General features: G+C 36.2%; 1 protein-coding gene across 3 annotated transcripts in view; it reads left to right on the forward strand.

The window, feature by feature from the left end:
* The window catches only part of FRMD3 (FERM domain containing 3), a 120,787-nt gene that overhangs the window by 93,161 nt on the left and 15,279 nt on the right, over positions 1-12,347 (forward strand). For 2 of the 3 annotated variants that reach the window (XM_014869084.2, XM_088156046.1), the window contains 6 exons: positions 840-927; positions 2,739-2,827; positions 5,062-5,125; positions 6,110-6,198; positions 9,470-9,544; positions 10,102-10,170. In XM_014869084.2, coding sequence (XP_014724570.1) covers positions 840-927; positions 2,739-2,827; positions 5,062-5,125; positions 6,110-6,198; positions 9,470-9,544; positions 10,102-10,170 — 474 coding nt within the window. The remainder of the gene's footprint in view (positions 1-839; positions 928-2,738; positions 2,828-5,061; positions 5,126-6,109; positions 6,199-9,469; positions 9,545-10,101; positions 10,171-12,347) is intronic. The other variant, XM_088156045.1, reaches the window with a different exon arrangement.

Raw genomic sequence — 12,347 nt, forward strand, 5'->3', positions numbered from 1 at the left:
GCTCTCTATTTTTTTTTTTTAATAATTTACATGGAAAGTATTTATGAAGTCAGGCTTTCTAGGGGTCCTAGGCACTGTTCATTATCATAAAACTGTATTATCTATCAAAATCATGGACTCTAGTCACAGAGATACAGAAATTAAATAATACTTGTAACAGTTCACTTTGAAATAAGTGTTGTAAATCTGTGTTAGAGCTTATTGTAATGACAGTAGTTTCCAAAACTCAGAACTTTCTCTAGACCCCAAGTCTTCATGCCACGTTTCAGGCTTTAGTGTATATTTGCTGTTGATTATAGACACCCTAAAAATAGGGGTGTATAAATGGAAACGCAGATTCTGAGCTATCATATTGGTAGCAGGCACTGCTATAATTAGGCATACATCTGAGTAGGCAGTGAAATATGAATGCTGTGTTTATACCTTGTACTGGAAGGAATGTTTGTTATCTGCACAATCCTTTTAAATGAGATGGGGAGGAAAAGTTTGTGGAAAAAAGATGCTGAGGTTTATTTCACATTCAGTCTGACATGAGGATATATCAAAAGACAAGAAATACTTTCTGCATATTAGATAATTCTGGTTAGTTGTGGTTATCTTGGAATTTAGGAAAAACCATAAGAATTTACGTGAAAACATCAGGCACTGTACAATTCAGCAGAAGAAAAGATGTGAAAAGTTTTCTATCTTTTTATTACAAACAAAACATGGTTGAAATAGTTTCAGTGTCAGTAAAAACTTTTCTTTCCTCTGTCTTTAGGCATTTAAACTCTCCAGTCAAAAAGTCTTTCTCCTATTTATTTTTGCTGTGAAACCCCTTTTTTCTTTTGTAATTTCAGAGGTCAGAGCCCAGCTGTTGCTGAATTTAACTTGCTTCTCAAAGCAAATTCTTTGGAAACTTATGGTGTTGATCCTCACCCTTGCAAGGTAATACTTCTTTTTACTAACTTTTAATAAAATGTTCTCTTTACTAACATTTAGTTAAAAGACAGTAATGCAATTGATTTAGCTCTAGTTTTTATACAGGCACAAATAGGGAGCAATTTCTAAAACAGCTGCCCTGGAACTGCATATTATGCTTAAGCCTTGGAAGAACACTCACTGGTTAAGTCAAAAAAAGGGGCTCTCCAGAGGAAGCCAGAAGAACATCACAGGAGAATCTAGTAGATTGCAATGGTGTAAACTCTGATTATAGTCCATAATTTCTTTGCATTTAGTGCGAAGATTTCTTTTAATTACTCCAGGTATTTTTACAGGTATGAAATATTTTTTTATTTGCCAAGATTTTCAGGATTCACCATTATTTTGACAAGATGATGCAACACTGATAGTCCATGGCAGATCAGTTGTTCAAACTCCATCGAAATAGGTGAATCTTAGGAAGAACAGCAAGCCAAATGTACAAGGAGGAGAACTCACTTCCCATTCCCACTTCTCACTTTGTTATTTTGTGGTCTTCTATAAGAAGGTGATTTTAATTACCAGGTCTGATTATCTTGTATGCGTGCATTTTTAATTACTTGGTTGTATCTGCATAATCTGCAGTGTTTATTTTTAGAGTGATTTGCTTTGTGTTTTAACTGCTGCTTTTGCTTTGGCTCATGTATTTTCTCTTCTGCTGGGACAGCAGTACTGTATAGTTATCTGTTCTGGTTGTGAGCATCCTTTAGCAGTCAGCTCTAACACAAAACTGCCTAAGATTTTGGATATACTTTTTCAGGAATGGTGCTTCTGTGTGAGAGACAGGGTCTGGTTCAGAGCTTAGTGAAGTCAGTGATGTAGTAAACTTTACTCTGAAACTATACTGCAGATTTTCAAAAGGCATCCCAGAAACTGAGGCATAACTGGCTTAGAATTATTTCTTTACCTGTGTGGCAGGTCTTTTAGCGTGGGGGACAATCAGAGGTTCATCACCCATGCCTAAGGAAAATTAGTCTGTCTTCTGGAAGTGAACCGCAAAGCAAGGTTCTTTACTGGCTCCTTGTGACATGTTCCTCTCAGTGCTGTGGCTGTTACTCCAGAGCCATCCCTGTTTCTGTTCCCCTTTACTTTGTTGGTAAAACGTAAGGCATAATAAAGTTAATTATCTTTAAAAAGATGAGGGTATGGAACTTGGGATGGACAGAAAATCCAGTTAATATAAAATTCATCTCAATCACGAATCAAAAATGATTTTATTGTGGAGTTATATTTTCAAAATTTTCTTTTCTATTTCAAAGGCGAGTACCAGAATTTCTTCTGGTTTGTACTGAAGAGTATATGTGTACAAAACAGAAGCTTTTGTTTTTAAATGCTCTCGGTCAGCAGTATTTCCAACACAACACCTTGCAGAGGAACAATTTATTGTGAAATCTTAAAAAATATCAGCAGTTAAAGCAGTTATGAATCCCTGGTTTGTACTTAGTCTTCCTTTTAGGAACAGGAATATACACAGAAATGCATTTTCAATAAATTTGGTAAGTCTACCTAAGGAGTCCCTGTTGTCATCAGCTACAGATAGATGGAAACAAAGCATAAGATATTGTTGCTCAAATGCCTAGAAATAAATGAGGTCTTTATTGCCAAGGGCAATTTCCTTTAGAAGTCCTTTCCTTTCGAAGTGTACATTTAGAAGGCAAAATTTGTTTTGAAAAGGAAAACAAAATAAAGGTAATCTAGACTGGAGTCACAATTTATGCTATCAGTAAGAAATACCTCATTGGATGAGGGGAAAGTTATGTTTCTTTTTCTCTTTCAAGGACTCATTTGGGACAACTACATTTTTAGGATTCACAGCTGCAGGATTTGTAGTTTTCCAGGGGAATAAAAGAATTCATTTATTAAAATGGTAAGTATATGATGTAAGAATATTTTAATAAATAAGTGTATTTTCTCCTGTGTCTTCTTTTCCTACCATAATCACCTGCATTTATTGTCTTTATGGAGAACCATGTGAACATTACATCGCCTGCCCCATCATGTTTCTGTTTTAAAGGATTTTAGATTACAACAACTACAGCTACAGCAATAATAACAAGAACAATAACAACAATTTGATCTCATTCAACTCCCAGTGAAAATTATTCACAAGTTTCATTAGTCAACATAATTTACAAATGCTAAAACTGAGTAAGTTGATTTTTTTAGCTATGCTGTAAATCACCAGTGAGGTTTATTGGCAGAGAGATTTGGAATACTGCCAAGAGTTCACCTTAATCTTTATTGACTCTTGGAAATATTGCAATCTCCTCATTTAATTACCCTCAATTTGAAAACTATAAAAGAACTTATTTGGTAAGCAGAGGAGGTGGAGCTGAGAATGCCTTTGAATTTTTTTTCTTGGTCTCTTTTTTTAAGAAGTGGGCACTTATGCAATTGTCTTTGGTTTGTCTGGTTTTGCTTTTATTTGAACTCCTGGACTTAATTTGTTAGCTTCAGTCAGCCACATTTGAGGAAGAGGTAAAACTGAGCTCCTGCAAATGATGTTAAGAGTGGCTGGCCACACTCTCGGCAGTGTGGTGCAAAGTGACCAGTCATGCTCAGACAATCTCATTTTAGCCCTGCTGCTACATGGGTGCCAACAACAGCTACTCTGCTGTGACTGTTCCATCTCTGAGATCTCAGCCTGTCTTTTGGGATCAGGATGGGCAGAAGGTGAAAAAAAAGGTGAAGCTGGGCTCCTTGCTGTGTATCTGTAGAAACTTGAGTGTTGAAGATCCTGAAATCCTCAGAAGTGTAAAGTCAGTGTATTCCTGACTATACAACTGAGTTCCCTATGGAGCTCTGGGGGCATGCCTATCAAAAGCCGTCCATTTGTGATCCTGGATTCATGCTATAATTCCTCCAGGGTAGCCCCACAGGTAGCTATGGTCACAGCCCTTCAGTGGTTTGTGGTTTTGGCACAAGGAAAACGTAGTAGTAATGTCAGTCTATGGCACACTGAGGAGAGAGTAGCACTTGCCAAGCATGTGTCCACAATACTGTGGGAAATGAATCTCACAGCATTTAGCTTCTCATGTCATTTGTGGATAATGTGTCCTCTTGGCAATCTAGGCATATTTGTTAAGTGCATTGATATGCAAGCCAGATGAAAAATAAAGCAGTGATAGAGGAAAAGACAATAAACTTTCTCAGTGTTACAGCAATGGCTGAAAGGTCAGTCTGGTGAGTTTTATCTGAACACTATGTACTACTTCTTCCACTTCAGAGGCCTAGAAGTAAGTGCTGTAACTAATTTTAGCTGAAATTTGTGCTACACAATAAAATCCCCAAATTTGTATTTGTGATTTTCTTTTCAATGTAAAAGATTTCTCAATGATTTTTGCTTTTCTCATGTAAAATGAAAACTCTTGTTAAAAAGTTTCAGATATAGCACTGTCCTTGCCTCCAAGATTGTTTCTGTTTCAACTCTGACATCCAAAACTCTTAGAAAAATTTATGAAAAACAACAGTGTCTCTATTTTAAATATCCATTACAATTTAAGCAGAGGCATGACACTGCCTTTTTATGGTCCACTGTTATACCATATGTAGATTGGGCACTCAACTTTGATTAAATTAAATTTTGCTATAGGCTTTGCAACTCAAAAAGCTCCTCTATAACAAGTGCAGTCAAATATTTTCTTTTTCTTCTTGTGTTCTGTAATAAGTAGTAAGTTACTAAGATGTGTGATATGAAGCCTCAGATAAATAAGAATAGAGAAAAGAACATTATTTTTCCCTCAATTTAATTACAGTAGACATTGTAAGATTTTAAGACATAAGAGGAATTGCAAGCTGTGCCATAAATATAATATAATTATAAACTTCTGTCTACCTTTAATTTCCTCTTCACTTTCCAGCAGACAAACTTAATTCTTTGAAGGTACATAAGGATGTAAAAGAAATATTTTGGGCTTATGTTCTCTAAAAGAATTAAACTATTAAACGATTTTATCCTAGTTTGTAAGGCCTGTTAAGGCCTTTTGTCATTTGATAGCCTGCTTGACTTTGGTAATCAAGGAAAGTTACATACTAGTTACTTTTCTTACTTGTAGAGCTATCCTTTTTTCCCTTATACTTAAGTATTTTTTCTCTTTCTAGGTGTGATGTCTATAAACTGAAATTTGAAGGGAAGACATTTTATGTGTTTGGAGCTCAGAAAGAGGTTAGATTTAATATTTTTTCAGGACTTCTGTATTTGGTTAAGACTGTATATTTATTTAACTAAAAAAACTTCTAAATAATCAAGAATTCTTTTTAATATTGTAAATAAAATATAGAATATGAATGAATGTGAGTAATTTTTGAAAAAATGTCTAATCTGCAAAGCATTGAGACATTTCTCACTTAATATGCATGCTGTGCTTTGTGGATTGTTCAATGGTTTTGGCGGCTTTTGGAGTAAAGCTTTAATTTATTTTAAAGTGCTAAGGCTGTACTTGCCCACTCTAAAGTATAGAAGATGTCTGTATATGATTGCAAATTCAAGTAAGCATTGATACCTGGATCAATGTGAGGTATTTTTTGGATGATTACAATCCCATCCTCAAATCTTGGTGAGCTGAAAAGGTTGGACTCTGTCTCGTGTAATTAGGAGTCCTATCACTGTGCTCTTGTCATTGAAATCCTAGAGACTTTTGTCTACAGCATGTTATAATCGGCTCTTTCCCTGGATCAGAGTGATATAGTCTAAGGTTACAGTTCTGAATGGAGGTGAGGAAAGAAAATGAAGGAAAGAAATAATGCCAGAGGTATCAGGACTGCTGGTGGTTGCAAGGAGATTTTGATGGTAGGACATTAAATGGTAGGGGGGGGTAAGTAGTGCAGCAGCTGTGTGATGTGGAGATTTCCCTCCTTTGATTTTGACCAGTTATACAGTTGTTTTAAAAGCCACTTGTACAGATGCTCTTCCATGCCACCTCCAAGCATCTCCTTTTGTCTCTGAAAAAATTGCCTGGGAAGTTTAAATATCAGCCATGTATGGATATGATATCAGCTATGTATGGGTGAACCACAGATATACACTGCACAGGAAAACTTGGTTTTCAGTGTATCTGGTTAAAGGTGATGCCATTAGTTACAGCTATTTCAGTTGCTGAGAATTCAACGTTTTCACTGCTTTCATTTGCTTTCTTTCCTTTGCACTCAGAAGAAGGCTGTGCTGTCATTCCATACCTCTACACCAGCAGCCTGCAAGCATCTTTGGAAGTGTGGGGTGGAGAACCAGGCTTTTTACAAGTATGTGCACCTGAAGTCATTATCCTTACTAAAAGCAAAAAAAAAAGTGCATGTGAGTGGAAAATTGTTTACTGGAAAATGTGCTATTTAGCTAACAGAAGGCAAAATGCAAATAGAAAATATGCAAGTTAATGGGGAATATTATTTCACTTCAAGCCAGTATTAGAAATTGTTTAAAATCAAAATGAGACAGGAAGGTTTTGGGCTCCAGCGCAATGCTTTTGCCGCTCTGTAGTGAGATATTGGATGGGCAGAATTCTGCACTTGTGTCTGGGAACATAGCTGTCAATCTTAGCCCTGCTGTGGAGTATCTTGAGAATGGAGGAAAAAATCTGTAATGCTTGATTCTCTAGACTCTTCTGCCAGGAAGAATAATTAGTCTTCCACTTGAAATCCAAGGCTTAGTAAGAGTTGATTAACTCTTGAATAAACAGCTCTCTTTAATGATTTAAGGAAGAAAAGAAAATGTTCTTAGATATATTTTGAAAGATACCTGTGATCTTGTTATACACAAAAAAGACGTGTAAAGTGACAAAAAAGGTAGTATCTTCCTCTCCAGTCCCTGGAAGAGACCTTAATAATACTTTCTCATTTAAAAACTCCTCTGCATTCTTTCTGTCCTCTGTTGGCATTGTTACATCCGTTTATTGAGGCATGTAGCTTTTATTCTTGCTACTTAGTGTTTCCTTACAGCCTCTCGCATATTTTATAATATTTTATAAATATTACTGTTTCTGTTTTGGCACATAGCCACACCAGGAGACTGCTGTAAGGGTAAATAAAAATGAAGTAGGAAAAATGTGTTTTCCAACCTGGATGTTAATGACCTGCTTTAATTTGGAGGAGAGTCTCTTTTTAGTTTCAACAGTGATACAATAATATATAATCTATCCAACTGATATATTCAATTGGATGGAAAAAAAACAAACTCAGGAAGTAGGAGCTGGCAAGACGCATTTGTTAATTGTCTATGTCAACATCTACTGTGCTTGAGACTATATCAAGCCCAAATATAGTCTGTAAATAAAGACTAATTTGAAGTTTATCCAGGAACATTTTCTGTTGGAAATAGGCTTAAATAGGAAAATACTGCATGGTGTTTGAGTAATTTTATTTTATGTTACAAGAAATAAATTGGGAATAAGAATCTTCTATCTTTTAAAGATGAGAAATTAATTTCTTTGAGTCGAAATTAGCTCAATGTACAGGGAGACTCACAGGAATATCACCTCTCCTGTTTTCTTGTTAAATGGCTGTAATATTTGTTAATGGCTTGTTAAAGGGCTGTAATTTGGGTTTTGATCACAAATACATGGTTTAGGGGATTTGATCTTGGCTAGATGCTAGATACCTATCCAGCTGCTCTTCACTGTCTCAGGACAAGGAGAACAGGTCAAGAGGAAAAAGTATGATAAAACAACTTATAGCTTAGTATAAAGCCAGAAAGATTGCTTACCAATTGCTGTCACAGACAAAACAGACTTGACTTGGAGAAGTTTAATTTAATTTCCTTTTAACCTTTGCATTCTGTTTTAAATTGCCATCAGAGACAAAACTCAAACCACCCTTACCATTTCATTCCAGGATCAACTTTGCTCCTTCATTTCTGACTCCTCTATATCCCCCTTGCCCTGAGCAGCTCAGGGAGATGGGGAACAGGGATTGCAATTCCTCTCTGCTGCTCCTTCCTTCCTCTGCTCCAATCTCCTTCATTAACTCCTCAAGCATGGGCCCTTCCCATGTGTTTGCAGTCCTTCAGGATGTACCTGCTGCCTCTCGTGTTCCTCTCCATGGGCCACAACGCCTGCCTGCAGCCAGCTTGTGTGAGCTCTCCAAGGGCTGCAGCTTCCTTCAGGACATGTTGGCCTGCTGCAGGGTCTTCCATGGCCTGCAGAGGGGATATCTGCTCTCTTTGGCTGCAGTGGGACACCCTCCCTCCCCACAGTTTTCTCCACTGGCTCCAGGATAGAATCTGCTCTGATACCTGGAGCACCTCCTTCCCCTTGTTCTTCTCTGACCTCGATGTGTTCAATGGTGTTCCTCTCATCTATTTTTCTGCTTTCCAGATTACCTTATGGAGTGGAATTATTCCTTAAAGATGATTGCTTAAATTTCTGTTTCAATTTTGGTGGGTCTTTCATTTAATAACATGAAGATTGGAAATGTGACTTAATGGGACATGAACAATAGTTTGAAAAACTGTAATTTTAATATGCAGAGTGCAGAAGAATAACAATAATCCTTCAAACACAAAACTGAAGCCAAAACTATCTATCAGTAAAGCCTTAAGATCACAGTTGTGAAACAGGAAATGTTTTCTCACATTTCAGAGAAATAGACTTGTACAGTGGGGTCTGTTACTTAGCAGCGTTAGAAAAATCCCATTTGTTTAAGTTGTGTATAATATCAACACGATGTTCTGATAAGATTAAAGCAGACGTAGTCAGATTGTGCAAATAATTCACGGCAATGACAATTTGCCTTAATAAAATTTGGTCTTCTCCTCTTCCTAGAAGAGTTTGAGACTTGGAATTTGAGGTAAGGTCACGATCACATGACATATTTTGAAAAACAGAGCTTTGGTCTTTGTCTTGATCCAGGTTCAGGGTTCACTTTTGCAATTCTTCAGGTAGATATTAACCACAGAAAGTTGCTTATTAGGGTCTAGGAATGGGAGACTCTGTACAAAATCAGTCTGCCATTTTTCAAGAGAACATCAAGGAAATGGTGTGTGTGACATGGTCTTTGTTATAAAGGACTGTGATAAAAGGTTGCTGTATACTTGGTAATTGCAAAGAAGCAGTAGGGTATGATGTAGGCTACTAGGAAGCTTACTGAATAGAGATATTGGAAAAACACCTACTTTGGGAGACAAGTTATTGTCTTTATTTCTTTGTTTTCCCAGTGGAAAGCAAAATTAGCCACATTTTTCCACAAACAAGGTGGTGTTAGGACACATGTCCCAGAGGATTTTGGTATACCATGGTCTTTCCTTCATCCTGGGAACGAAAATTCATAGAGATGCAGCAAGTGTCTGCATTTAATTTTCTTGTTTTCATGACAATCAGTTGTTCCATGTTCAGTCATTCTATGCTGTCTGAATGATTTTATGTGTGCTTCATAGTCTAGTTTGTATAAAAGCCTTAAAAAAGTTGAAAAGATTTTTGAATATTACTTTATAGTATAAAAGTAACAAAGCTTGTAGTTTGCCTTGTTAATTTCTGCTTATTATGTCTTTGAAATGTGACAGCCTCTGTTATTTTTCTTCCAGGTATGCAAAGTCCAGTCAGATCAAGACAATGTCCAGCAGCAAGATATTTTTTAAAGGCAGTAGATTTCGGTATAGGTGGGTGTTTGCTGTTTCTTATTCATGGTAAATCATTTTGGGAAGTAAGAAACTGCCAGTAATTACTCATGGCAAATTCAGGGCTTTTCCTGCTGGAATGTCTGTTCATGCCTAGCTGACGCAAGATGTGAAAGCCTTTCTGTTGCCTTTTCTAGTTGTCACTTTAAAAATAAGCAATTTTCACACAGATACTTCTGTCAAGAGTAGTTCCACCAGCAGATAGCTCCACTTTTGGTGCAGCTTCTGTAAAAATAAGGATGTGTGTCCAGTGCAGAGATTTTATGCCCCATGTGCTGCTCTGAACCAGGTGTGAGATAAAGAGGCAGTCCTGTTCCATTCGCGGTGTTGTACTACAAAAATAAGCGCTTTTTCTTTGGTAGATTTCTGGGCAAATAGTCAGTACAATTTTATTCTGAGACTTATGTATGCAATTTATTACAATTGTTTTCCCTTTCCTTTAATTTTTTTTTGTAATGTAACTTAATCGTTCACGTTTTTGTAGTTTTTGTCATGTGTCTTAGTATTTACTTGAGTATTCATTCCATCTTATAATGCAGTGGAAAAGTAGCCAAAGAGGTTGTGGAGGCAAGCTCTAAAATCCAGAGGGAACCTCCTGAAGTTCACAGGTATGTCTTGACATTCAGTATTAAATCTGAAAGTCCAGGGAGGATTATTATTCTCTACAGAAGTGTTCTCCTTCCATCAGGTGCAATGCCTGTCATTCTGAGCTTCCACAATTACACGTGCAAGACTTAGGAAAGATATGTCTGACAATGCTATAAAATTCTGAATAATGTCTCCTATAAAAGAGAACCTAATCTGTGCTGCTTTGAAGCTCAGTTTAACTAATCAGTCAGATTTATAACTTATATTATTTTTCGTGTTATTGCATAAACTACTATTATATGATCCTGACAGAAAAGTACATTCTAATTTCCTAGATTTTGTTTGATTTTGAAAGTTTTTGGTTTTTATGTGCTTATGGGTAATTTTCAAAGTATACTTCATTGTTTTTCAATAATGCAGTCAATCATGAAGTTCATTCAGTAAAGAGGAAAAAATATTAGAGAATCTTTCTTTCAGAGGAAAATTTGCCTTGTAAGAAATCAGCTGCTGGATTTTGCAAGCAAACCAATGTTTTCAGGTCCTTATCACTCATTGTAGTGACAGTAAAAATTCCTAAGAACCTGATTAAAGCACTTCAGAAAAGAAGGAGGTCATCAGGGAAAACTATTTGAAACTTTTTTAAAGCCAGGTTACTTGATAGCCCGAACATTCTACAGCCATATTCCTCTTTTTGTTGAGATTTCATGTTTGGGGGGAATATGCTCTGTTTATTTTTTTCATTGAATATTGCTATTCTGTCTATATTTGAGATAAAAATGTATTGTCTTTACTAAAAGACAGGAATGTATTTGCAGTAAATATTTATAATATATTGTCCAGCCCTACTATGTAATTGATATTTAGGCCATGCAGACATACTTTCAAACATACTTTTCCAGATTACATTTTAAAATGGGTAAGTGAAGGTGTAGAATGTGTTAAATGATAACAGAGAAGGCAAGATATAGGTGCATCATTGAGGGAGTATAAAATACTTGGGCACACAAATGTATTTTGAATGAGAATAGTTGCTCACTTTAGGAAATAGCTTATTGCCTACTTTCCAAGAGGTTTCTTTCTTCCAGGATAAGAGAAGATTTCCATACATTTATTTTTTATCTTGTATTTTGCTTTTCTTTGATTTCTATATTTAGAAGTACTTTAAACATATAGTTTAAAACTTAGTGTACGTAAAGAAACAGATCAGAGAGCAAATAAGTTTATAAAGCAACATCATATTGATTTGACACCCTTAAACAGCAATGCACATCTTTTATCATTAACCTTCTTACAAAGCTTGCATTTTTAATATTATGGAAGGCCCAAGTTCAGTTTCTTAGAAAGTCTAAGGAATGTAATGATTTCAGGTGTTTTTATAGCTCGGGTTGACAAAGACAGTGGTAGCTGATTCTTCTACAAGCACTAGCAGGCAAAAAGTATAGAAAATTTTCAGCTCAAAAAAGAGGCATATTTTTTAAAAAGTTACTCTGTGAAAGATGGAAATTATGGCTTTTCAGAAACAAAACATTCAGAAAAAAATTAGATTGAACGTAAACATGTGTCTATATAAAGTTTTTCCTCCCTGTGCCCTCACCCTCAAAGTCAATTCAGTTGTACCATGGTTGCATTAAGAAAGAAACATGCAATTGAGAGGAGGGTGCTGCTCAGTATCTTTGTGTTTGGATATTACACTTAAAGCACTGTATACTGAAAATCTGTTGGAGAGGGTGGCCATGCAGGATTAATGTAGTGGCAAGTTCTTCTGACAAGCACAAAATGAATAATTTAATATTTTGCTTCCAAGGCATGCCTGAAGGAGGCATCTTGGTAAATAAGTATGGAGCAGAAGCCTATGGATGATCCCAGGCCCAACTCGTGTTTTGGGAGTTGCTTGAGACCTTTTTACAACAAGTGCAAAGGTTCAGGGATTGCATAAAAAGCCTATGGATTCACCATTGGGTTGGAGTGACTATAATTATAATAATCTGAGTGAAAACCTTCCATGGATAGTGAAAGTTTAAATTAAATAGTTATCAGAGAGTGTTCAGAGAATGCAAGTGAGGATGTAAATATCTTTGGATGTGTTACAGCACAAGGAATCATCAATTGAGCAAGAAAGCTTGTTTATTTCCAGAGAATATTTACTGACAGGTAGTGTGGGTTAAGAGTTGGACACCTGTGTCCCAAGTTTACCTGA

The sequence above is a fragment of the Sturnus vulgaris genome, chromosome Z, assembly GCF_052056855.1.
Source record: "Sturnus vulgaris isolate bStuVul1 chromosome Z, bStuVul1.hap1, whole genome shotgun sequence".
Lineage (NCBI taxonomy): Eukaryota > Metazoa > Chordata > Aves > Passeriformes > Sturnidae > Sturnus > Sturnus vulgaris.